We start from the raw sequence: 25,574 nt of genomic DNA, 5'->3' as shown, positions 1-25,574 counted from the left end.
AAAAAAGACATCGAATAACGACTTTCAATGAGATCACCAGTGCCAAGATATTAATGCCCATTCTCATATCAGTTCGTGTACCCTTATTACCAGTGTGTATGAAAGTCCACCAGCTGCGCGAACAACCACGGTCAGCGTGTGTTCATATCAACATACATATGTACGGATGGTTTGACCACACAACCATCCGTACATGGTCCCATGGCCCGTGAAAAACGATGTGTGTAACGAGACCAGCTTATGTTTGTATGAACAAATATATGATCGGATGACTGTGGCTGGTATATGAGTATTTAAGTAAATAACTACGGACGGATACTGAGGCACAGTGGATAAAGAGATGACAACTGCACAGTGGCCACGGTTGATGTAATATGCAAAAATGTAAAGTCAATGAGCATAATATTCGGGGACGGCCAAGGCCCAAAAAGTTCTATTATGTACGAGTCGACAACGAATCGTTACAATGGATTCCCAAGATTCGGCCGGGCCGAACTTAGCAAGTTTTTACTTGTTAAATTTACGACTTTATGTATTAGCGGAGCCAAACTTCCGTTTCGAATATCGATCTCTAAATTAGCGCAGAGGTTAGCATGTTTGCCTATGACGCTGAACACCTGGGTTCGAATCCTGGCGAAACCATCAGAAAAATTTTCCCCGTTGGTTTTCCCCTCCTAATGCTGGCGACATTTGTGAGGTACTATGCCAAGTAAAACTTCTCTCCAAAGAGGTGTCGCACTGCGGCTCGCCTTTCGGACTCGGCTATAAAAAGGAGGCCCCTTATCTTTGAGCTTAAACTTGAATCGGACTGCACTCATTTATATGTGAGAAGTTTGGACCTGTTCCTTAATGGAATGTGTCCTTGTATCCTTTTTCCAAGTAAATTTCCTAACCTACAACGATATAAAGATCTTTATTAAAAGATATTTGTCTGCAATAATAAGACGCAAAGTTAAGAATTTCTAAAACTACCCAAAATTCTTTAATATCGATAAACTCGCTTTCGTCAAAGGAAATGTTTTCGTTAAACTCAGAAAAAATTAGCAAATTGATTGAAATAAGTTCATTATTTTTAAGTTAGGACAAATCAAATCTTTGAAGTTAGGACAAACGGTTTTTCAGATTTGAAAGGTTCGCTGAGAATATTTTTGAAAATTTTATTGATTTGTCTCTCCCATATATACCATTTAAATGGATAAAATCCTAACGAATTGGTAAGAATTAAACGCTGACTTTTTCCCCTCTTTTTTTTTGTTTGAATATTTCTACATGAAAATCTGTGCCCAGCCCTCCACTTTTGTAATTCACAAATGTCCCATTCACAATGAACGCAAAAAAAAAATCCAAATTAAAATGCATGAAAATTAAAAAAGAAAAAATTAAAATTCTCTGCAATTAAATCAAACCCCATGTTCACCACCACAACCCCACCTCACTCCACCTTTCACTCATTAACATGTGTATTTGGCAAACATCTACTACTGCTTGATTGCTCTTGGATGACAAAGCTTTATGGCAATTTTTTTAATCACAAATTCCACATGTGTTTCATTTCATTTCAAAGTCCACTCAGAAATTGTACAACATATTCTTCACAATGCCCATCATCATTACGTACAACATTTCACAACATTTTGAATGCAAAACTAAAATAATAAAAAAAACAAAATCAAATTAAAAATAAATAAATTCTAATTAATAAAAAAAAAACAAACCAAAATTATTCTTAATTAAAAAAAAAAAAAATCATTCACCCCTCCACCAACTACCACCAAAACGCTTAATTTTGTTTGAATTTAAGTAAAATAATTAAAAAGAAAACTAATTTGGAAAATGTTTCAAAATTGATGAAATGATGACATGAAAAACCAACAGAAACCAACACTTTTTTCTTTCTTTTCTCTCTCCTTTTTTTCCATATTTTTTTTCTTATGTGTGTGTTTGTGCGTGCGTGTGTGTGTATGTGTGTAAATGTTGATGATAATCCTAAACAAACAACAACCAATAAAACAAAAATATAATCCAACAACAACAACACTTACACTCAATCAATAAAAATATAAAAAAAACCTTCTCCACCAACCCAAAAACCAAACATTATCCCCCCTTTTGGGAAAATCGTTTCCTTTTTCCTTACTACCAAACTCCCACCCCTGACAAAAAAAAAAAAAACGTCAAACACAAATAAACTCTGTGTATATCCTACCACTACAAAACAAAAACACACACACACTTATCTTCCTCTACCCACCCACCCTCATCTGTAATTACGATATCTAGAAAAAGACTGCCGTCAATTTTCAGAAAACGTTCCGACAAACTGAAACGTGATCTAGAAGACGCTGTACGTGAACCCAACTCATCTTTTACTCATCATCGTAACTCCTCTAGTTCGTCCATACACGGTGGTGGTGCTGGCGGTGAGTCCTATGACGACAGTGATCGTGACACTTTGAGTGGTGATCACAATATAGAGACTGGCTGTGATGCAGAGATGTATGGTTCACCCAACGATCAGTTTCACGTTAGTGGCCTTGGCTATATGAACAGTGCAAATCCGACCAATATTTATATGAAATTTGAAGCTCATGAAACGGAATCGCATGCGGTGCGTTGGGCTCCCATAGAACGTGTCATAGCAACGGGTGGTGCCGATCGTAAGGTCAAATTATGGGATGTGGGGAAAGGTAAGTAGCAAAAAATTGTATTTTCACAATAAATTTCATTGCACTTTTTTTTTAATTTGTTATTTGTATACCCTCCACCATTGGATGGGGTTACACTAATTTCGTCATTCTGTTTGTAACTGCTCGAAATATTCCTCTGGGACCCCATAAAGTATATATATTCTTGATCGTCATGTCATTTTAGGTCGATCTAGCCATGTTCGTCCGTCCGTCCCTCTGTCTGTCGAAAGCACGCTATTTTTCGAAGGAGTAAAGCTAGCCGCTTGAAATTTTGCACGAATACTTCTTATTAGTGTAGCTCGGTTGGGATTGTAAATGAGGCATATCAGTCCATGTCTTTATATAGCTGCCCTATAAACCAATCTAGGATCTTGACTTCTCAAGTCACTAGAGGTCGCAATTCTTACCTGATTTGGCTGAAATTTAGCATGAGGTGTTTTTTTATGATTTTCAACAACTGTGTTAAGTGTGTTTCAAATAGGTCCATAACCTGATATAGCTGTCTTATAAACCGGTCTGGGGTCTTGACTTCTTCAGCCTCTAGAGGGCGCAATTCTTATCCGATTTGGCTGAAATTTTGCAAGTGTTTTGTTATGACTTCCAAAACTATGCTAAATATGGTTCATATCGGTCTATAACTTGATGTACCTGCCATATAAACCGATCTTGAATCTTGACATCTTGAGCCACTAGAAGGCGCAATTTTTATCCGATTTGGCTGAAATTTTGCAAGAAGTGTTTTGTTATGACTTCTAACCAAATGCCAAATATGGTTTTAATTGCTCCATAACCTGATATAGCTGCCATATAAACCGATCTGGGGTCTTGACTTCTTGAGCATCTTGAGGTCGCAATTATTATCCGATTTGGCTGAAATTTCGTACAACAACTTCTCTCATGAATTTCAACATACATGTCAATTATGGTCTGAATCAGTCTATAGCCTGATACAACTCCCATATAAATCGATCTACCTATTTCACTTCTTGAGCCCTTTAAGGGCGCAATTTTTATTCGAATTGGCTGAAATTTTATACAACGACTTCTACTATGGTCTCCAACATTCAATTCAATTATGGTCCAAATCGTACGATGACTTCATATTATATCTCCTATATTATAGCAATACTTTCCTTTTATCGTATGTTTGCCTGAAAAGAGATACCGGAAAAAGAACTCGACAAATGCGATCCATGGTGGAGGGTATATAAGATTCGGCCCGGCGGAACTTAGCACGCTTTTACTTGTTTTTATACCCACAACCGTAGGATAGGCGGTTTATTCGTTTAGTCATTCAATTTACAACACATCGAAATATCAATTTCCGACCCTACAAAGTATATATATTTCGAATCGTCGTAAAATTATAAGACGATTTAACGATGTCCGTGTGTCTGTCCGTCTATCCGTCTGTCCGTCCGTCTGTTGTAATCACTCTACAGGCTTCAAAAATTGAGATATTTAGCTGAAATATAGACCGATCTGCCGATAAAGGGTCTGAAGCCCATAAAAGCTTTATTTTTTATCCGATTTCGCAGAAATTTAAAACTGTGAGTAGGTTTAGGCCTAAAAATATAGTTCAGATCAGACTGTATTTAGATATAGCTGCCATATGGACCGATCTGCCGATAAAGGGTCTGAAGCCCATGAAAGCTTTATTTATTGCCCAATTTCGCTGAAATTTTAAACAATAGGTTATTTTAAGCCTCCCGATATCTGACCTGAGTATGGTTCAGATCGGACAATATTTAGATATAGCTGCCATATAGACCGATCTCCCGATAAAGGGTCTGAAGCTCATAAAAGCTTTATTTATTACCCGATTTCGCAGAAATTTAAAACAGTGGGTTATTTTAAGCCTCCCGACATCTCACGTAAATATGGTTCAGATCGGACTATATTTAGATATAGCTGCCATATAGACCGATCTGCCGATAAAGGGTCTGAAGACCATAAAAGCTTTACTTATTACCCAATTTCGCTGAAATTTGAAACAGTGAGTAGGTTAAGACCTCCCGATCCAAATATGGTGCAGATCGGACTATATTTAGATATAGCTGTCATATAGACCGATCTGCCGATAAAGGCTCTGAAGCCAATAGAAGCTTTATTTATTACCCGATTTCCCTGAAATTTGAAACAGTGAGTAGGTTAAGATCTCCCAACATCCGTCCTAAATATGGTTCAGATTGGACTATATTTAGACAAAGCTATCATATAGACCGATCTGCCGATATGGGGACTGAAGCCCATAAAAGCTTTATTTATGAAATTGGAAACAGTGAGTTTTTCTGAGCCTCACGATATCCGACCTTAAAATGGTTCAGATCGGTTTATAAGTGGATATATCTGCCAAAAAGACCAATATTTTGTTCTACCAAATTGAATTGTGACATCTATTGGATTGCCCAAAAAGTAATTGCGGATTTTTCATATAGTCGGCGTTGACAAATTTTTTCACAGCTTGTGACTCTGTAATTGCATTCTTTCTTCTGTCAATTATCAGCTGTTACTTTTAGCTTGCTTTAGAAAAAAAGTGTAAAATAAGTATATTTGATTAAAGTTCATTCTAAGTTTTATTAAAAATGCATTTACTTTCTTTTAAAAAATCCGCAATTACTTTTTGGGCAACCCAATATATTAGACCACCGAATTTGGGTGCTTAAGTTATCCAATTTTCACCGGATTTTGATGAAATGGAGTTTTCATATATACCCGAGGTGGTGGTTATCCAAATTTCGGCCCTACCGAACTTAATGCCTTTTTACTTGTTTATTCTCATTTCTTTGTTTTTTATTTTTACTTATTTATTTATTTTTATATTCCATAGGTTCATCAGAACCGCGAGCCGTATTAGGCGGCAGTAGTGCTGGTATTAATTCCGTCGATTTTGATTCCACTGGTACCTACATCATAGGAACATCGAATGACTATGGAGCTCGAGTGTGGACAGTAGCTGATAATAGATTAAGGGTAAGTCCTACAATTAAGAACGCTAAACACAGTAAAAAGTCCGATGATATTTAAATAAGATTTTGCATACGTATGTTAAAAACTTTGTAAAATTGATTTGTGCTATGAATCTAACGACGATTTGTTAAAATATTAAATTAATCCAAGACTATGTTATATAAGAGGTTTTAAAAAAGATTCCTAATATGAAGGCCAGTTGTGAAAAAAACCATTATAAAAAAGGTGTTAATATTAAGTTCTACGCAATCGATCACAAATCCGATTCTGGTTTCCATTTTGAACCTCGCATCAGATGGTGGCGCCCTTAGTGCGACTGTGACGTACAAACAAGGATGGTTTGTTTATACGGATCAGACTATGTATTGAACAGCAGGTGGATTTTTGAAGCGCCATCCACCAGTCCACCACACCATATAGCATAATAGATCTGGCAACTCTTGAGCCCGTAGTGGCCTCAATTTGTAACCGATTTATATGACGTATACTTGTTTCATAATTTGGATTCTTGAGTGCTTAGACGCACAATTCCCTATAAAAGCCACTCTAAATGTCGTTCGGAAAGTTCTAATAGACCAGACATGTACTCTGTATTAACCAATGCCCCGTATCGACTTTTTAAAACCATAGAGGCTCCACCCTGATTTGAAACAAGTAACAACGCAATAAGTTCACCTATGCTGACTTTATAATACTCTATAACTACCCTATTGGTACAAGATGGGAGCTATATCTAATTCGGAGACAATTTCGATGGACCTTGGCGAATGTTTTCAGAGGAGTTATTAAACAATCTGTATCAAATTTTGAGCAAATATGTTCAAAATGTAATAAACACGGCTAACAAATGACAAAGTTATAGCAAATTACCCAAAATCTATCGAACATATACGAGGGTTGCCCCTTATATTTCCGGATTAGTGAACAAAAATAAATATTAAACATTGAAAATCGCTTTATTGTGTTTAAAAATATTCCCCATTTAGATCTATACCCTTTTGCATGCTTTTGGACCAATTGTCGAAGCACTCTGATTGAGGTATCTCCAAAACATGCATTCTGAACGCATCAACCGCTTCTTTATGTGTCAAAAACGTTGACCACTCATTTTATTTTTTACGTACGGGAATAAAAATAAGTCATTTGGTGCCAAGTCACGACTATACGACTAATGACTCATCAAAACGATGTTTTGAGCACTTACAAATGTAGTTGTTTGAGCCGATGTGTGAGAGCTCGATGTGTAAGAGCTCGATGTGTGAGAGCTCGATGTGTGAGAGCTCGATGTGTGAGAGCTCGATGTGTGAGAGATCGATGTGTGAGAGCTCGATGTGTGAGCCCGTGGTGAAGTCACAACCATCCATTGCCATCTGGAAGATCATGTTACACGGATGGATCAAAGCTAGAGAACAGAGTAGTCCTGGGGGTCTACATTGAGAACCCAGGAACTGAGATCTGTTTTAGACTGCCTGATCATAAAACGGTTCTGCAGGCGGAGATACGTGAGGTGATGTGGTGCTAACGCGAGGACGTCGAGTGTAAACACATTTACGGACAGTAAACAGGCCATAAGGGCAATAACAAACATGACGGTAAGATCACGAACAGTCTTGCAGTGTATGAAGAAGATTAACGCCCTGTCTGAGGATGACAAAATCCCCATCGTTTGGGTGCCGGGCCATAACGGAGCAAGGGGGAATGAAAGGGCAGATGATTTGGCGACGAAGGCCAGAGGACTGCCGTCAATAAACTTGGCTAACCCGAAGCCTTTCGGGTCGACGCAGTCCGAGTTAAGGGAGTGGGCGACGAATGCGCATGCAACATTGTGGAACAGCGAAACGGTCGGTAGGGCGGCGAAAATCCTATGGGGGGATCCAGATCGTGAGAAGACGAGGCTATTACTGAAAGGAAGCAAGAAGGAGGTCAGTATAGCTATTGGTATCATAACGGGACACATAGGACTACGAGCTCACCTATGTAGAATCGGTGCGGCAAGTGATAGCATGTGTAGGGCATGTGTGGGGAAGATGATGCGACGTTGGATCATTTTCTGCTTCCCGGCTTTCGCGTCTAACAGATACAGGCACTTAGGTGGGGACACAACACCAGATACGAAACAACTTAGGGGCGTGGCATGGAAAACAATTAAGGATTTTGTAAGTAGCACGGAATTCCTACCTCGAGGTTACTTTTTTTTAGTATTTAGAGCGCACAACAAGCCTATTACTGGCTTGGGAGTATGTCCATAGTGGCATGGGGCGGATTAACATCCGCACCCTCCTTTCCACCTAACCTAACCTACCAAATATTAGGCATGGACGAACTTAGAATGATTTTTACATATTTTTATACCCACCACCGAAGAATGGTGGGTCCATTTCGACCCTATAAGTATATATATTCTTAATCGTCGTAAAAATCTTAGACGATCTAACCATTTCCGTCTGTATATCTGTTGAAATCGCTCTATAGTCAAAAATTGAGATATTGAGCTGAAACTTCGCATAGATTCTTTTTTTGTCCATATGCAGGTTTAGTTCGAAGATGGGCTATATCGCATATGTTGATATAGCTCCCATATAAGCCGATCCGCCGATTTAGGGTCTTAGGCCCATAAAAGCCACATTTATTATCCGATTTTGCAGAAATTCGGGACAGTGAATTGTGTTAAGCCCTTCGACATCCTTGTTCAATTTGACCCCAAATTTTGGGTCAGTGCGTTGTGTTAAGCCCACCGATATCTGTCTGCAATTTGGCCCAAATCGGTTCAGATTTGGATATAGCTACCATATAGACCGATCTCTTGATTTAAGGTTTTGAGCCCATAAAAGGGGCATTTACTGTCCGATGTTGGCGAAATTGCGGACAGTGAGTTGTAATAGGCCCTTCGATAACCCTCTTCATTTTGCCTCGGATCGGTTTAGATTTGGATCGATCTCTCGATGTAAGATTTTGTGCCCATGAAAGGGGCATTTACTGTCCGATGTCGCCGAAATTTGGGCCAGTGAGTTGTGTAAGGGTCTTCGTTATTCTTCTTCAATTTGGCCTAGATCGGTTCAGATTTGGATATAGCTGCCATATAGACCGATCTCTCGATTTAAGATTTTGTGCCCATGAAAGGGGCATTTACTGTCCGATGCCGCCGAAATTGCGGACGGTGAGTTGTGTTAGGCCCCACGACATCTGTCTGCAATTTGGTCCAGATCGGTCCAGATTTGAATATAGCTGTCATATAGACCGATCTCTCGATTTAAGGGTTTGAGCCCATAAAAGCGGCATTTACTGTCCGATGTCGCCGAAATTTGGGCCAGTGAGTTGTGTAAGGGTCTTCGTTATTCTTCTTCAATTTGGCCTAGATCGGTTCAGATTTGGATATAGCTGGAATATAGACCGATTTCTCGATTTTTCTTGCCCTATATAAGGGGCATTTATTGTCCGATGTCGCCGAAATTTGGGACAGGGAGTTGTGTTTAACCCTTCAACAGCTTCCTTCAATTTGGTCCAGATCGGTTTAGATTTGGATATAGCTGCCATATGGACTGATCTCTCTAGTTAAGGTCTTGGCCCCATAAAAGGCGCATTTATAATCCGATTTCGCTGAAATTTTACACAGTGACTTATGTTAGGCTTTTCGACATCCGTCTCTTATATGGTTCAGATCGATGACTTGTACTTATTAGACCATTCAATGTCCGTTCGGAATTTGGTCCCAATCGGACCATATTTCGATATAGCTGCTATGGAGGCATAAATTATGCATTTTGCACTGGATTATGACGGTGGTTTACATATACCCCTTTTTACTTTTCATTTAACACATCCATCCATCCATCTTACCGAAATTTTTTGTTAAATAAAAAAGCTGAATATTATTTTTATCATATTATGTTTATTTAATAAGTAAAAGAATCCAGACCTAAAACATAGTTTCTGCTAGCTTTAAGATATTTTATTCGAAATAAAACTACATTTTAAGTATGTTTCTCTTTAAATTTTCTTACTTAAAAAAGACTAAAATTTGTCTATTCTATAAAAATTATTAAATTATTGATAGTTCTTTTTAGGGTGCAGTTGAAATTGATATTGAACTTATAAAATTACATATATAAATAAAATTAAATAATTTATATAAATTTTGTGTAGAATTTAATTCTCAATCAAAGGCATAAATAATAAAAATTACAGTCTTTAAAAATATGCGGAATATTTTTGAAAACCCAGAAAAAAGGACAAGTGAAGAAATAGTAAAAGTTACTTTGAAATTTATGAAATGTTTTGTTTTAAAGGTTTTTTGCTACAAGGCAAGAATACTATTATTATGATTAATGTTATTTTAAATTAGTTGTAATTATTAATGATTTACTAAATCATAAGCAAAACTAAATTATATTGCAAATGTTCTCCGGATTTGTCATATATTAAAAACAGAGACAAATTCATTACAAACTCACTAAAAAAAGATTAAATTGCAAAAATAAAATTAAAAATAGAAAAAAAAAGATTATTTAAGGAATTGAGTTATAATTAAATGTGTTTTTCATTGAAAATTTTTCGAAAATTTAATTTGACTATAAGGTATAATAAGAAATTTCCTTATACCGTTTATATGTCTTTTTGAATCTTTTTTTTTACCATATTTTCTGCTATTCATCTATTAGGTATGTCTAGTCTATTGTCTAGTTATGTTATGTGTGGTTTTTTTTTCTTTCTTAATCAGTCGTCCTTTTTTCCACAAAATATTATTATTATTATTTTTTTTCATTAATTCAATTTTTCTTAATTATTTAAACTTACTTAAAGTCTTTAAAAATAATTTTTAAATTAAATTTTTCTTTAAAGCAAGTTTTTAAAATTGCCTTTAAACTTAGTAAAAAATTACTTAAATTTGGGAAAATATAAAAGATGTTGCATTGAAAGGGAAAAATATTGCTTTTTGCTTTTTTTTTTTAAATATCCCTTCCAATGCCACTCCCTTTATAGAGCATCGAAAAAGCTTACATCTAACAAAAATACTAAAATATAATAAAAATAGAAATAAATATTGCCCTCAGATTTTTTACTTATTCCGGCACCATTAAGTATTCGTGTATTTTGTTTTACGTCTTTTGTTTCCTTGCGATTTCTTTTTTCCTATAAAAAAAACGTATGACATGCTTTTTCAATCATTTTTAGTTTGTGAAAGACTGCTTTTGTAAATGGCATTGCGTTGGGGTTTTGATTATTTTTCCGTCTTTCCCTGTGATGTTATTCCTCTATTGGTTCCCTATAATTTTGAAATACTATTTTTCTTGTCATTGACCATTGCCTTGGTCAAATTTTTCCCTTTCTTGCCTGGCCTTCTTAAAATTGACGTCCATGCCTTGCACCAAATCCTCCTTCGTATAATTTACACAATGACTCTGATCGCGCATTAGGTACATTGCCCACAATAGTGGAACCACTGGAGGATGCACTGTGGGATCCATAGCTGGATGCATTGCTCATGCCTTCATTGCTGTAGGGCTGTAATTTTCGGCGTCTCTGGTATAAGTAGGTCCAAATGGCTATAACGGCCAATTGGGCCAACAGGAAAACGGTACCGGCCACAATCAAACCTGAAAAAATTAAAAAAAGATGTTAAATTAAAAAAAAAAAATAATAAAATTTAAAGAATTTGAATTTAAGAATGAATATAACAAAACTCAAAGCCTCTGTTAAATAGAAATCAGAAAAAAAAATTAAGACATTATAGCGTTTAAGTCATACCTTTTCTAAAAGGATCGCAGCAAACCCAAAAGTGTTCTTATCAAATTTTACTCTCATATACTAAGGATCTTCTTCTCCTCTATTATATAAAAATTAAATTGTTGCGCTTTGTTTGTTTGCTTGTCTGTTCCGTAAAGACTCGAAAACGGCTGTACCAATTTTCATAAAATTTTCACAGTGGTAGAGTTTGAACCACTGGTGAAAATAGGGTACTACATTTTTGCATATCCGAAGGGGGGCGGACCCTCCCCCTTACCTCAATTTTGAAAAACGCCAGATCTCGAAGATGGGTGCACCGATTTAAGTGAAATTTTGTATGCCACCCCATGGTACCCCAAAAACACCAAATTGGTATTAGATTTTGGGGTCACTAACCTGAGGGGACGCCCCATCGCAAGACCCACTCAAACGGACATGTTTACCGACTGGGACAATATGGTATGAAAGGTATTTAAAAGTACAGTACAAGTCTGATATAAGAAAGTATTCCTTAGTATCTGAGGCGACCCCCACCCCAAAACCCCCTCAAAAGGACATATTTACCAATTGGGCCAAAATGAGTATCAAATGAAAGGTATTTAGAAGTTGATTACAAATCTGCTATAAAAATTTGGTCCAAGGTGTCTACGGGGCCTCTCCAACCCCAAAAACCCCCAAAACGGCCGTGTCCAACGTCACATAATGGGTATAAAATTAAAGGTCTTTGAGAGTTGACCACGAATCTGATATACACATTTGGGACATAATCTGGGACCGGTCCACCCACCTAATACGCTTCAATTAAACGTGTAGTTTGATCGGGATAATATGGGAACTAAACGAAAGGTCTTTGAATCTAATGTTAATATAAGAATTAAAGTATCTTGGTCACATCCTGCCGTTTAGGCGGACATGGAGATCTCGACATTAAATAAATCGTCCGGGGGAACGACCCTCTCCACCCAATAAAACAACACCAAACGACCGAGAATAAATTCTATTCAAATGAAAGGATGTGTCAGAGGACAATCGCCAATAAATGACGGCCGGGTAGAACAGGACAGCAATAAATGGTCTTTGGGAGGAGAGTACACTTTTTACCCTCATATTGTGATAGACACAGTAGGATCTGCGGATATTTAAAAATGCTTGACATTATGGGGCTCATACAAAGTCGTGTTCTAGCAGATGTTGATATTATTTCATGGTCCGCTTTCTAAACTCCCTTCAAACCAGCCATGTTTGCCTACTATGGCAAAAAAGGGGTTCAAATAATTGGTATTTTATAGCAAAAATTGCAATTGCGGTTCTAATAAAAGGAATTTAACAGTAGAACATGATGCTGATATTTTTTCAGGGCTAAGCGCAAGGATGGCCGCCCCGCTGACACTTTTTTAAGATAAATGATCGGATCAGATTCGAAAAATCACGAAATGATCGTATCCGACTACTTCATAACAAAAAGAAGGTATACCGCTAATAATTAACAAGTAAAAATGTGGTAGGTTCGGCCGGGCCGAATCTTAGAAACCCACCACCATGGATTCTGCTAAAAATTTCTACATACGAAATTTCTACCAAATCAGGCAAACAATAAAATAATAAATCTATTTAGACCCTACTTTGTACGATTGTTGGATGTCATAACGAAACACATAGTGCAATATTGCAACTCTATCGGACAACAATTACGGCTTCTAGGGCTCAAGAAGTCAAAACCGGGAGATCGGTTTATATGGGTGCTAAATAAGGATAAAGACGGATTCGGAACATACTTTGCACGATTGATGTGAGTCGTAACGGAGCACTACGTGCAAAATGGCACCTCAATCGGACAACTGTTGGGGCTTCAAGGGCTCAAGAAGTCAAATCGAGAGATCGGTTCATATGGGAACTGCAAAATTTTAAGAGCCTAGCTTTACGCGTTCGACCGCTATCGTGATTTCTACAGACGAACGGGTACAAAAAGTTTTAAGCTTCTTCTGTTCTCACGATTGTGAGTTTACTACGGTTTCGCCACATTGCACCACACACATTGTGTGGTGTAATATGTGTACTGGCCGTTATGTCGATAACGGCCGGTACACAAAATAGACAACGTTGCACATTTCCAACAACACGTGTTTATGATAACATTGGAGCATGATGTTGCAACATAATTTTTCTATCAGAGTATAAGCGGTGGGGTTGGGGATTTTGTTTATGAGTATTCAGTTCTTGATGAAGTCTTCTGACGTCTAAGAAACTAAAGTCCGACGATCTACTGAAAACGAGAAATCTCCCTACATGGACCAAAGGCGGAAATAAAGGCTCCCAGGTGGAAAACGACAACTCTTGTGAAAGGGTTATTTGGTTGGATAAGGCTTAAAGTGTACGCTAGCGCCAGGGGCCACCGTAGCTCTGAGGTTAGCATGTCCGCCTTTGACGCTAAACGAACTCCGGTGAGAACATAGGAATAAATTTCCTGCGGTGGTTATTGTTGTTGTAGCAGTGTCTTATAGACTGAGGTGGCAGCCCTTGCCGATGAAAGACTCCATCAGGCCAATCCAGTATGTATAACCGGCTGCCATGGGATTGACTGCGGTGGTTATCCCCTCCTAGTGCTGGCGACTATTTTAAGGTATTTACCTAAGGTAAAAATGAGCTGTCTAAACTTCTTTACTGAAGTGATGATGCTCCGCAATAAGCCGTCCAGAATCGGCAATTAAAGGAGCACCCTAATCATTAAGCTTAAACTTCTATCGGACAGCACTTAAAGATTGATCGAATCTTGATAGCCATATTTGCATTGTGCAACTCAGAAGTTACTTTGACCGCACGAGCTAAGAAAGCATCCGAATAGAACATGATAAAATTAAACGATTATTGTGAGTGTCAACTCCTGTCTGACAACCCAGATTTTTAACCCTGGCAATAGTCCAGTTTCTGCAGATAAATTTCCCCCATTGTAAAGCCGATTCGTTGGTTCTTAAGGTCCTCCTGATGGCGGAATTTCAGCCTGTTCGTAAAGATCGCTTGCCTCGACAACAGCACGCCCAAAGCAAGAAAATTCCACAGTAACAGCCCTTCATGATCCAGTCGGCTACATCGACGGCAAAGGAAGAGTGGCAAAATGTTAATAGTGAGTGGCAAAAATGTTAATCGGACGTCAATCATTAGGGATCTGAAAGCTCTAGGCTAGATTTTTCCGATAGATACTATCGCAAAAGTAAATTTTTTTTGCAAATCTAAACAAAAATAAGCAATACGACACTGAATGTATCCGCCCTATAGAGGGCGCAATTTTCATCCATTTAGGCTAACATTTTGTATAATGATTTCTCTCATGACTTCCGACTGACCTTATTAGCTTTGGTATTATTCGGTCTGTGCATTGATATTGCTTCTATGTAAATCGATCTGCTGATTTGTACTTCTCATTTTCGTTTGAAATATAGGTGATGGAAAATTAACGATAGTATCTATACTATCGATATTTATTATTTAAACTATCGAAGATATCGAATTTTGCGATTATCAATAGTTTGCCAGCTCTACTACACATGCTATCAACTGCCACACCGATTTTGCATAAGTGAGCTATGTGTTCTGTTGATACCGAAAGCTTCACTGACTTCCTTTCAGTAATAGACTCGTTTTCTCAAAATCCGGATTTCCCCATAGGATTTTCGACGTACTGTCGACCGTTTCACTGTTCCGCAGTGTTACATGCACATTCGTAGCCCACGCTCTTAACTCGGACTGCGTCGACCCGAAAGGCAACCTGAAGCCTTTCGGGTCTCCTCCTTAAAATGCAAGGGAAACTATTGTTTTCCAAATTATAAAGGAAGACAAGTTGGGCGGGTTTAAGTCCAGCTACCGACATAGACTAACGTAATTAATCACATGAATTACAACAGAAAAACATTAATCTAGAATACTGAAAGAACTTACTGCTCATGGCAGCTGGTTGTACGTACTGGATTGACCCGATAAAGTCCTTCATCGGCAAGGGCTGCCGCCTAGGTGTACAACACACTTCTACAATAAAAACAACAACACTCTGCTACAACAACAACTGCCTAGACCACTTACATTTGTTTCTTTTTGCCACTCAATTCGTGCGCCAATTCGATAAAAACAGCTGTTTTCTCTTTATAAAATCAACTATTTTCAATGAATTTGCGGACGAATCCAGAGACAAAAGCAAAAAGTAAGTAGTTTAGGCCGTTTTTGTTTGAAACTGATCAAATTTTCAATCATAATTTATACATAAAATTTTTTAAGATTCAATTAAAAAAAAATTATTGAAACAATTAATTTTTTAATTGAAAATGATAAAAATTTCAATCACGATCCTATGAAAAAAGTTTTGATTCAATAAAAAAAATAATTGAATCAATTACCTTTTTAATTAAATATTGTCCAAATTTCAATCACGATCGTAATTGAACAAAATCCGGATTCAATATAAAAAATTATTGAATCAATAAAGTTTTTAAGTTTTTAAGTTTTTCAATAAAACGCCAAGAGAACTGGAATCTGCAGACATGCCGCTACTGACATGTAACTTAATTGTTAGACAACGAATGATGGGAGACAAAAATTCTGAGCTTTTGCTTTAAGATTATGTGGCCACATCTAAACTTGAAGAAGTCTATCGCTTAACTGTAGTTGAAAAAAAAAAGAAGTTTCACTCAATGTGTACGTCATGAAGGGTTAAGTAAAGTAAGGTTGCAAGTAAAGATTTCCTTGGAAGCTAAAACAAGAAAATATGGAACATCTTCTGAGTGCGTGTCACGCAGAGACAATTAGAAGGAGTTCAACTTTGGGTTCTTATTTCTAGGAAGGCTTAAATAAGTTCTGACAATTAAAATGAGTTCAACTTTAGGTTCTTATTACTTTGAAGATTTGTCTGAATTTGCGAAACTTTTAATTAAAACTCATTATTGATGAAATCAACCTAAAAACAAATCAATTACTGAAGGAAATAACAAAACTGGAACATATTTAGATTTATATCGCCTTAATATAATTTTAAGATTTTTGTAGGTGATTTTGCATCAAAGTAGTTCCAATAAGCGAATACTTTCTAATATTCCACAAAAAAAAAAAAACATTACATCACTTTATCATTGTTGCCTTAGAAAATGTCTTTTTAAAAACTTCCCACTGGCAACATTCCCCAAAGATTCATTAAACATTTTTTGCTCATGAAAAAATACAATTTCATGAAATATTTGTTTTTCAACCACCCACCTAAAAACAGTACTCGGTAGAGTTTTACAAAAAATCATGGAAAATTGAAACACTCCTACATATTCCCACATTCAATTTTTCTTCTCTCCACCATTGCTGTTGGGCCACCCCTTATTACACTCCCCTCAAGGCAGCTACTACAGGAAAAAAAAAACATTGAGATTGAGAACAACACTTGTCTTTCATGATGATTGCAATCAGAATCAGAATCAAGGAAACATTGAAGCAACAACCTGTGTTCTTGTACTTCCAACTTTGTTTTTGGTTGTTTCTATGGTTTTTTTTTTGTTGTTATTTGCTATTCTGTATTTGCTCTGGTTGGTATGGATGGACTCCTTTGAAGTCATTAAATTTTTCCACAATCATAGATCAAATGTACACTTAAATTATAACAAAAACAATTACGTCAAAGCTTAACGCCTGATTGCACACCTTTCTCTTGCTGCCAGCAGTTTCTCTAATACAGATGATGACGGCTAAGACTAAGACCATTTGCTGTTTGGGGCAATCCCCCAAAAGCCCATACCCACTATCAAGTGCCAGTGTGGCACCACCAAAAGCAAATTCCCATAGCCAAAAGTCAGTTTGGTCTTCTAAGGTTTATTGCTGGGTGAGTTGATCGGTGGCTCGGCCTAACTTGGTATACCTCTCCATCTTGACTTGGCCATCTAACTGATACCCTTTAAGTATCTGCACAGACCTAGAGCAACCTCAACTCACTAACGTGCCTTAATCGTCTGGGCACGTTTAATCACAAAACTACAATGCCAAGTACACAGTCCAAGTACATACAACATTGTTCGAACATGATCACCACCATCAGCAGTGCACTTTTCAAAAATAGATACCAGAGCAGGACCAAAACAACGAGGCATGGGGATGACGACGACGACGACGACGACGACGACGACGACGATGGCGATGGCGATGACGACAACAACTAATGTTGTTTTAGTTCCTTTCATGTTGCTGTCCGTCTTGCTAGCCTTGAATGTTTACCACACTACACTTCACTATACAGCGTTATTTTTGTGCCTTCTCATTGCTTCATTCATGTACCATGTTAACCATTTTCGCTTTGGTGTTTGATTTTAGCCAATATTTACTAACCAATGTATTGGCACTAGTTACTTAAAGTGCCCTTATGATGTAAACAGTATGCGGCGAAAATGTTACAACGGTAGGGTGACGATTTAGGAATAAAAAACTCACTGCGAAAATTTGAAGCCTTCTTTTTATACCCTCCATCATAGAATGGTGGAGGGTATAAAAAGATGGGGTCTTAGACGAAATATTCGTCTAAGACCCCATAAAGTGTATATTCTTGATCGTCATGATATTTTAAGTCGATCTAGCCATGTCCGTCCGTCTGTCCGTCCTTCCGTCGAAAGCACGCCAACTTTCGAAGGTGTAAAGCTAGACGCAAAAAATGTTGTACACCTATATCCTAAGGTGGGTTGGGATTGTAATTGGGCCAAATCGGCCATGTTTTGATATAGCTGTCATATAAACCGATCTTGGGTCTTGACTTCGTCAGCTTCTAGAGGGCGCAATTCCTATCCGATTTGGCTGAAATTTTGCACGACGTGTTAAATTATGACTTTTAACAACTGCGCTAAGTATGGTTTAAATCGGTCCATAATCTGATATGGCTGCCATGTAAACCGATCTTGAATTTTGACTTCTTGACCCACTAGAGGGCGCAATTCTTATCCGATTTGGTTGAAATTTCGCAAGAAGTGTTTTGTTATGATTTTCAACGACTGTGTCAGATATGGTTTTCGTTGGTCCATAACCTGATATAGCTGTCATATAAACCAATCTTGGGTCTTGACTTCTTCAACTTCTAGAGGGCGCAATTCTCAACCGATTTGGCTGAAATAGCGCACGAAGTGTTTTATTGTGACTTCCAAGAACCCTGCTAAGTATGGTTAAAATCGGTCCATGTTTTGATATATCTGCCATATAAACCGATCTTGGGTCTTGACTTCTTGAGCATCCAGAGGGCGCAATTCCTATCCGATTTGGCTGAAATGTTGCACATTGCGTTTTAGTATCATTTTCAACAATTGTGCTATCAATTGTGGTTCAAATCGGTTCATAACCTGATATAGCTGTTATATAAACCGATCTTGGGTCTTGACTTCTTCAGCTTCTAGAGGGCGCAATTCTTTTGATTTGGCTGAAATTTGGCATAAAGTGTTTTTTTGTGACTTTCAACAACTGTGCTAAGTGTGGTTCAAATCGGTTCATAACCTGATATAGCTGCCATATATAACGATCTTGGATCTTGACTTCTTGAGCCAATATAGGACGCAATTCTCCTCCGATTTGGCTGAAATAGTGCACGAAGTGTTGTGTTATGACTTCCAAGAACTGTGCTAAGTATGGTTCAAATCGGCACATAACCTGATACAGCTGCCATGTAAACCGATCTGGGATCTTGACATCTTAAGCCTCTAGAGGGCGCAATTCTAATCTAATTTTTGCAAATTCTAATCTAATTTTTGCAAAACGGCTTTTCCAATGGTCTTCAATATAAAGGGTGATTTTTTTGAGGTTAGGATTTTCATGCATTAGTATTTGACAGATCACGTGGGATTTCAGACATGGTGTCAAAGAGAAAGATGCTCAGTATGCTTTGACATTTCATCATGAATAGACTTACTAACGAGCAACGCTTGCAAATCATTGAATTTTATTACCAAAATCAGTGTTCGGTTCGAAATGTGTTCAAATTTTGACAAATTTTGTTCAGCGATGAGGCTCATTTCTGGTTGAATGGCTACGTAAATAAGCAAAATTGCCGCATTTGGAGTGAAGAGCAACCAGAAGCCGTTCAAGAACTGCCCATGCATCCCGAAAAATGTACTGTTTGGTGTGGTTTGTACGCTGGTGGAATCATTGGACCGTATTTTTTCAAAAATGCTGTTGGACGCAACGTTACGGTGAATGAACACATTTCGAACCGAACACTGATTTTGGTAATAAAATTCAATGATTTGCAAGCGTTGCTCGTTAGTAAGTCTATTCATGATGAAATGTCAAAGCATACTGAGCATCTTTCTCTTTGACACCATGTCTGAAATCCCACGTAATCTGTCAAATACTAATGCATGAAAATCCTAACCTCAAAAAAATCACCCTTTACGTGTGAATATGGTTTTAATCAATCTGAAGCCTGAAACATCTCCCATATAAACCGATCTCCCGATTATGCTTCTTGAGCCCCCACAAGGCTCAATTCTCATCCGAATGGACTGTGGTCTTCAACATGGTCCGAATCGGACTATAAATTGATATATCTCCAATAGCACAACAAATCTTTTCCATTATTCTTTGTTTGCCTAAAATGATATACCGCACAAAGAACTTCACAAATGCGATCCATGGCATAGGGTACATAGGATTCAGCCCGTGCGATCTTAGCACGCTTTTACTTGTGTACATTTTAATTTGTTTTTTTTTTTCAAATTTGTTTTGTCTACCTTTTTTACCTATTTTATTAGCATTACCATCCCAATATTTTGCCCCGAGACTGTATGCTGTGTTTGAGTAGCAAACACTATCTCTTACTAAGCTTAGGGCTTCTAAGGTTGCAAAACTTACCAATGGCATTAACACAGAATCCTTGAGATGTTGCATCACTGGCAATGAAGACCGTCTCATTGGCATCGTAGCCCATGTGGTTGTTGTTGTTAGATTTCGATTGTTGTTGTTTATCGAAGCCAAATTTGTCAGTGATCTGAATTGATTGCACCAAAAGCAAATCTTCTTGACTAGGTTTCTTGGTAGTCTCACGACGTTGTCTCAGATGATTACCACCAAACGAAGCTGGATAAAGAGAAGAAGAAGAAAAAAAAAAAACAAAAATTAACCAAGAAAGACAACTCGTAAAGGTTCTGTACCAGTATAGGTAGGATATCTATCTATCTATCGTCTTCGGCAGCAAAGAAATGAAGCGATAAAATAAAATGTTATCATTATGATGGTGGTAGGACAAGCATTAGGATGACAGTATGATGGTGGTTTTCTACCATTTATGGTATGTGTATGTATGTGTGTGTGTGTGTGTTTGTGGGGGGAGGGAGGTTAATGTCAATGTTTGTGTGGTTAATTGGCGTTAAAGAGGATCATTTGTGATGTGTAGGGTTAACAATGTAGACAGAAGGGTATAGAAAATAACTGATGTAGAAAATCGCTTTTATTGCAGGTGACTTTAGGTGATGACAGTAGCTGGGAGAATTGAAAATAGTGCATGATTAAAGTGTCATATCGAATTATGGCTGAGGTGAGATTATGAAATTATAAGCAAGTTAATAAAACTGAAGTTTTGGTATTAGTTAAGGGACATTGGAAAAGAGTAACATTTTAAGGGACAGGCGTTTCTTTTCCATACTCACCTGTCATATTCACTGATCTACGCTTGCGACCATACGACAGCAGAGATTTAAATTCTCCACTTATATCCTCTTGGTCACATTGCACCGGTTCACAGGTTGGCATGCATGGGGTAACCAAAGCTCTGAATTGCACCACCTCCGATGATGGGAATTTGAAGGCATCAAAGTGTGACAACAAGATCTTGCCCGATAAACTGCTCTTGTAGATGGCACCCATAATGAAATGATCGGTGGGACAACCATTCGAATCGATCAACGTAATTTCAGCATTATCACCACCATCCATGGCCACCAGTTCACGTACAAAGATCTCATAGGGACTTGATTCATCCATAATTTCGAATTTCAAAGCCAAAGGATCACCAACCTCAGCGGAACGCATAATATCGGAACCATCGCGTGAAGTAATCTTCATTATTACATTGGGTGAGTCGACAATGACCTCTTCGGACAGTGCTGGCTCAATGTCACCCTTAACACCCAAATCAACTTCATTCGATACCGATTTATTGGTCAAATCATATTGACAGGTGACAGCCAAACCCAAATCCGAGGAGGTTACAATGGTATCGTGATGTTGTATGACCACATCATTCATATATCTACCGGAGCCCTGTTGACGCACATTACATTCCAAATCTTGATAGCCCATTTTCAATTCAAATTCCAAGGAGTTCTTGACATCCACCGAGCATGACTTGGGTGATCCCTTAGCATAGACTTTGCCATCGAACAGTTTGGAGGTGCGTATGCGAGCAACCATGTCACCGGCTCCACATTCAATGGTGACATTGTAGCAGGAGGATAATTCATAGGTGGCTGCCTCGGGTACTTCTAGGTAGGGATCTTGAACATCCGACAAAGTGGCACGGCTGTGATGAGATAAACGGCAGACCATATCCCCGGTATCGCCAAAATCATAGGAATGGCATCTGAAAAGAGAGGAGAACAGAAGTAGAGCTTTGAAAAATACGTTCAGGAAAATGATACAAAAAATGTTTGAAAAATAAGATTTCTTGACATTTTTCCATAAAATAAAATTTTTCAAAAAAAAAAAATTAAAAAAAATCAAATCAAAGCTTGCTAAGTTCGCCCGGCCGAATCTTATATACCCTCCACCATGGATCGCATTTGTCGAGTTCTATGCGCGGTATCTCTTTTTTGGCAAACAAAGAATATTGAATAAGAACTGTTATGCTATTGGAGCTATATCAAGTTATGGTCCGATTCGGACCATAAATGAATGCTGAACATTGTAGAAGTCATTGTGTAATATTTCAGTTCATACTGGTAAGAATTGCGCCTTGTAGGGGCTCAAGAAGCAAAATCGGGAGATAGGTATATATATGGGAGCTGTATCAAGCTATTGATCGCTTCAGAACATATTAGACACGTATGTTGAAGGTCATGGGAGAAGCCGTTGTACAAAATTTCAGCCAAATCGGATGACAATTGCGCCTTCTAGAGGCTCAAAAAGTCAAGACCCAAGATCGGTTTATATGGCAGCTATATCAAAACATGGGCCGATTTGGCCCATTTACAATCCCAGCCGACCTACACTTATAAAAAGTATTTGTGCCAAATTTCAAGCGGCTAGCTTTACTCCTTCGAAAGTTAGCGTGCTTTCGACAGGCAGGACGGCCATTAAAACTAAAAAAAGAGCTGAATGGGAGCAGAGACAACAGAGGACATATTGAGGTTTTTGATGAAAACGAATTTTCCACAGGATACGACGGGACTCACGCATACACCGGAATCTTGGAGTTATGAGGTCGAAGGCCTATCAAAACGGAATTTATGGTCAAGGAAGCCTTGAGGAGCTTCAAACCATTAGAATAGTCCCGGCGTTACTTCAGAAGGAAGCAGACTATCTGGTGTCTCACCTGGTCAATATTTTCACAGCGTGCCTGGGTCATGCATATACTCCGAAAGCCCTGCAGGAGACAAGGGTGGCATTTATACCCAAACCCAGCAAGGCAAGTTTTGCGACCAAAGGCCTTTAGATATATAAGTCATTTCTAATCAAAACAGACAACCAGCGAACTGCTCAAATATAAACAGCATGCCTATGTCAAGGGAAGGTAGGTGGAGACTGCCCTGCACGAGGTTGTGCATGAAAATAAAAGAATCCTTCGGTGCCAAAACGTACACCCTGGCGGTATGCATTGACATCGAGGGGGCTTTTAACAATGGGCGGTCCGACACACTGATCCAATCCTTACACCAGAACCGGGTGAACCCTGTCCTTAGAGACTGGATAAACCATATGCTAAGGATCAGGTTGTTGTTGTAGCAGTGTGTAATACACTTAGGCGGCAGCCCTTGCCGATGAAGAACTCCATCGGGTCAATCCGGTACGTATAATCGGCTGCCATGGGATTGGGGTACAGGTGGATAAACTGTGTGTCCTATGACACTGATATAAGGGACCTTAGAGACTGAGGCAATGATATAAGGGGAACTTAGAGCCACTCCTATGGGTGACCACCTTAAATGACCTATTACGTATGCCGACTGAGGAGGGATTTCAAACCGTCTGCTACGCAGACCATCTTATAATACTTCTAAAAGGTAAGGATCCGAACCAGCTATGCAGAAGGGCCGAAAGGATCTTGCAAATGGCACACGACTGGGCTAGATCTAGAGGTCTCAAAGTTAACCCAGAGGAGACTGAAATCTGCCTATCCACGAGGGGACGAAGGTGGGTGAATTTAACTCACCACCTTTCCTCAATAGAACAATTTCGATATCTAACAAGGTCAACTACTTAAGAGTGATCCTGGACAGGAAACTGAATTGAAAGTGTCACTGCCAGGAGCGTACTGAGAAGGCTCACAGATGTTGGGCGCTATGTAGACGGGCCGTTGGCTCGAAATGGGGCCTGAACCCGAGAATAATTCACTAGCTCTATAGCAGCGAGATTAGACCGATACTTACTTACGCCTACGTAGTTTGGTGGACTGCGATGGATAAAAAGTGCAACGTTAGGATAATACAACAGGTTCAGAGAACATGTTGTCTTGGCGTAGGCGGAGCGATGAGGACCATGCCGACTAGGGCACTAGAGACTATTCTAGACATCCGACCCGTAGACATACAGGTTAAGTGCGAGGCAGCCACTGCGGCTATGAGACTTAGCGATGGGAGAATGGATTGAGGATAGGAGCAGCTCATACCATTGCGGTATAATCGAGGCGACGATAGGAAACCTGGAAGAAAGGGAAGAGGTTTCCGATCGGATACCTGGGACGGCACTTGAGATCGATGGCGAGGCACTTCTGCCAACGGTCCACAGTCTTGAATTGACGGAATCCTAGTATTGCCATCTGGAAAATAATGTTACACGGCTGGATCAAAGCTATGGAATAGACTGGGCCTGGGGGTCTCGTTGAGAACCCAGGACCGAAAACAGAGATCTGTTTAAGACTGCTCGACCATAATACGGTTCTGCAGGCGGAGATAGGATTGAAGATATATGCAGCTCATACCATTGCGATGTAATCGAGGCGACGATAGGAAACCTGGGAGGAATGGAAGAGGTTTCCGAACGGACACCTGAGACGATACTTAAGGTCGAGTGCAAGGCACTGCTGCCAACGGCACAGTTTTAGATTGACGGAACCCTAGTATTGGTTTGACAGAACCCTAGTCGGAAACCAGGGTCTGAGATATGTTTTAGATTGCCTGACCATAATACGGTTCTTCGGAGAAACGGGCGATCACGGAATACTTGAGGCAGTGTGGTGTTAACGCGAAGACGTCGAGTATGAACATCTTTACGGACAGTAAACAGGTCATAAGGGCAATAACAATTAGGACTTTATGTTCACGCACAGTCTTATAATGTAAGAAAGAGTATAACGCCTTCTCTGAGGATGGCATGATCCGCATCGTTTGGGTGCATGGCCATAGCGGAGTAACGGGGGATGAGAAAGCAGACGATTTGGCAGTGTAGGCCAGAGAACTGCCGTCAATAAACTTGGGTAACCCGAAGCCTTTCGGGTCGACCTAGTCCGAGTTAAGGGCGTGGGCGACGAATGCGTATGTAACTCTGTGGAACAGCAAAACGGTCGGTAGAACTGCGAAAATACTATGGGGAGATCCAGATCGTGAGAAGACGAGGCTATAACTCAAAAGAAGTAAGAAGGAGGTCAGTATAGCTTTTGGTGCCATAATGGGACATATAGGACTACGAGTTCACTTATGCAAAATCGGTGATCAAGTGATAGCATGTGTAGGGAATGTGGAGAACATGATGAGACGTTGGAGCATTTCATATGTCATTGCCCGGCATTCGCGGCTAACAGAACCGGCACTTAGGTGGGGACACAATACCAGACATGAAACAACTTAGTGTCGTAGCATGGACAACAATTAAGGAATTTGTTAGTAGCACGGAATTCCCAACTTAGAGTTTCTATTTCCAAGCCGATTACAGGCTTAAGGTATGTCCATAGAGGCATGGGCGGATTAATATCTGCATCCCACTTTCAACCTATCCTATATGTTAATTTAAAAAAATGCATACCTTCAGGCTATAATGTACGTCATA

The 25,574-nt window shown here is 38.9% G+C and overlaps 2 protein-coding genes across 5 annotated transcripts in view; one reads left to right on the top strand and one right to left on the bottom strand.

Moving 5' to 3' along the window:
- The window catches only part of LOC106093040 (autophagy-related protein 16), a 552,907-nt gene that overhangs the window by 29,915 nt on the left and 497,418 nt on the right, over positions 1 to 25,574 (top strand). For 2 of the 4 annotated variants that reach the window (XM_059361852.1, XM_059361850.1), the window contains exons 5-6: positions 2,281 to 2,687; positions 5,518 to 5,660. In XM_059361852.1, coding sequence (XP_059217835.1) covers positions 2,281 to 2,687; positions 5,518 to 5,660 — 550 coding nt within the window. The remainder of the gene's footprint in view (positions 1 to 2,280; positions 2,688 to 5,517; positions 5,661 to 25,574) is intronic. The other 2 variants (XM_059361853.1, XM_059361851.1) reach the window with 2 other exon arrangements.
- LOC106091383 (uncharacterized) overlaps positions 10,470 to 25,574 on the bottom strand; it is a 152,402-nt gene continuing 137,297 nt past the window's right edge. The window contains exons 6-8 of the mRNA XM_059363191.1: positions 21,023 to 21,954; positions 20,229 to 20,453; positions 10,470 to 11,251 (exon numbers count right to left, since the gene is read on the bottom strand). Coding sequence (XP_059219174.1) covers positions 10,998 to 11,251; positions 20,229 to 20,453; positions 21,023 to 21,954 — 1,411 coding nt within the window. The 3' untranslated portion in view covers positions 10,470 to 10,997. The remainder of the gene's footprint in view (positions 11,252 to 20,228; positions 20,454 to 21,022; positions 21,955 to 25,574) is intronic.

Source organism: Stomoxys calcitrans, chromosome 2, assembly GCF_963082655.1.
Source record: "Stomoxys calcitrans chromosome 2, idStoCalc2.1, whole genome shotgun sequence".
In the NCBI taxonomy this organism is placed as follows: Eukaryota; Metazoa; Arthropoda; class Insecta; order Diptera; family Muscidae; genus Stomoxys; species Stomoxys calcitrans.
This window is presented reverse-complemented; position numbering and strand designations above follow the sequence as displayed.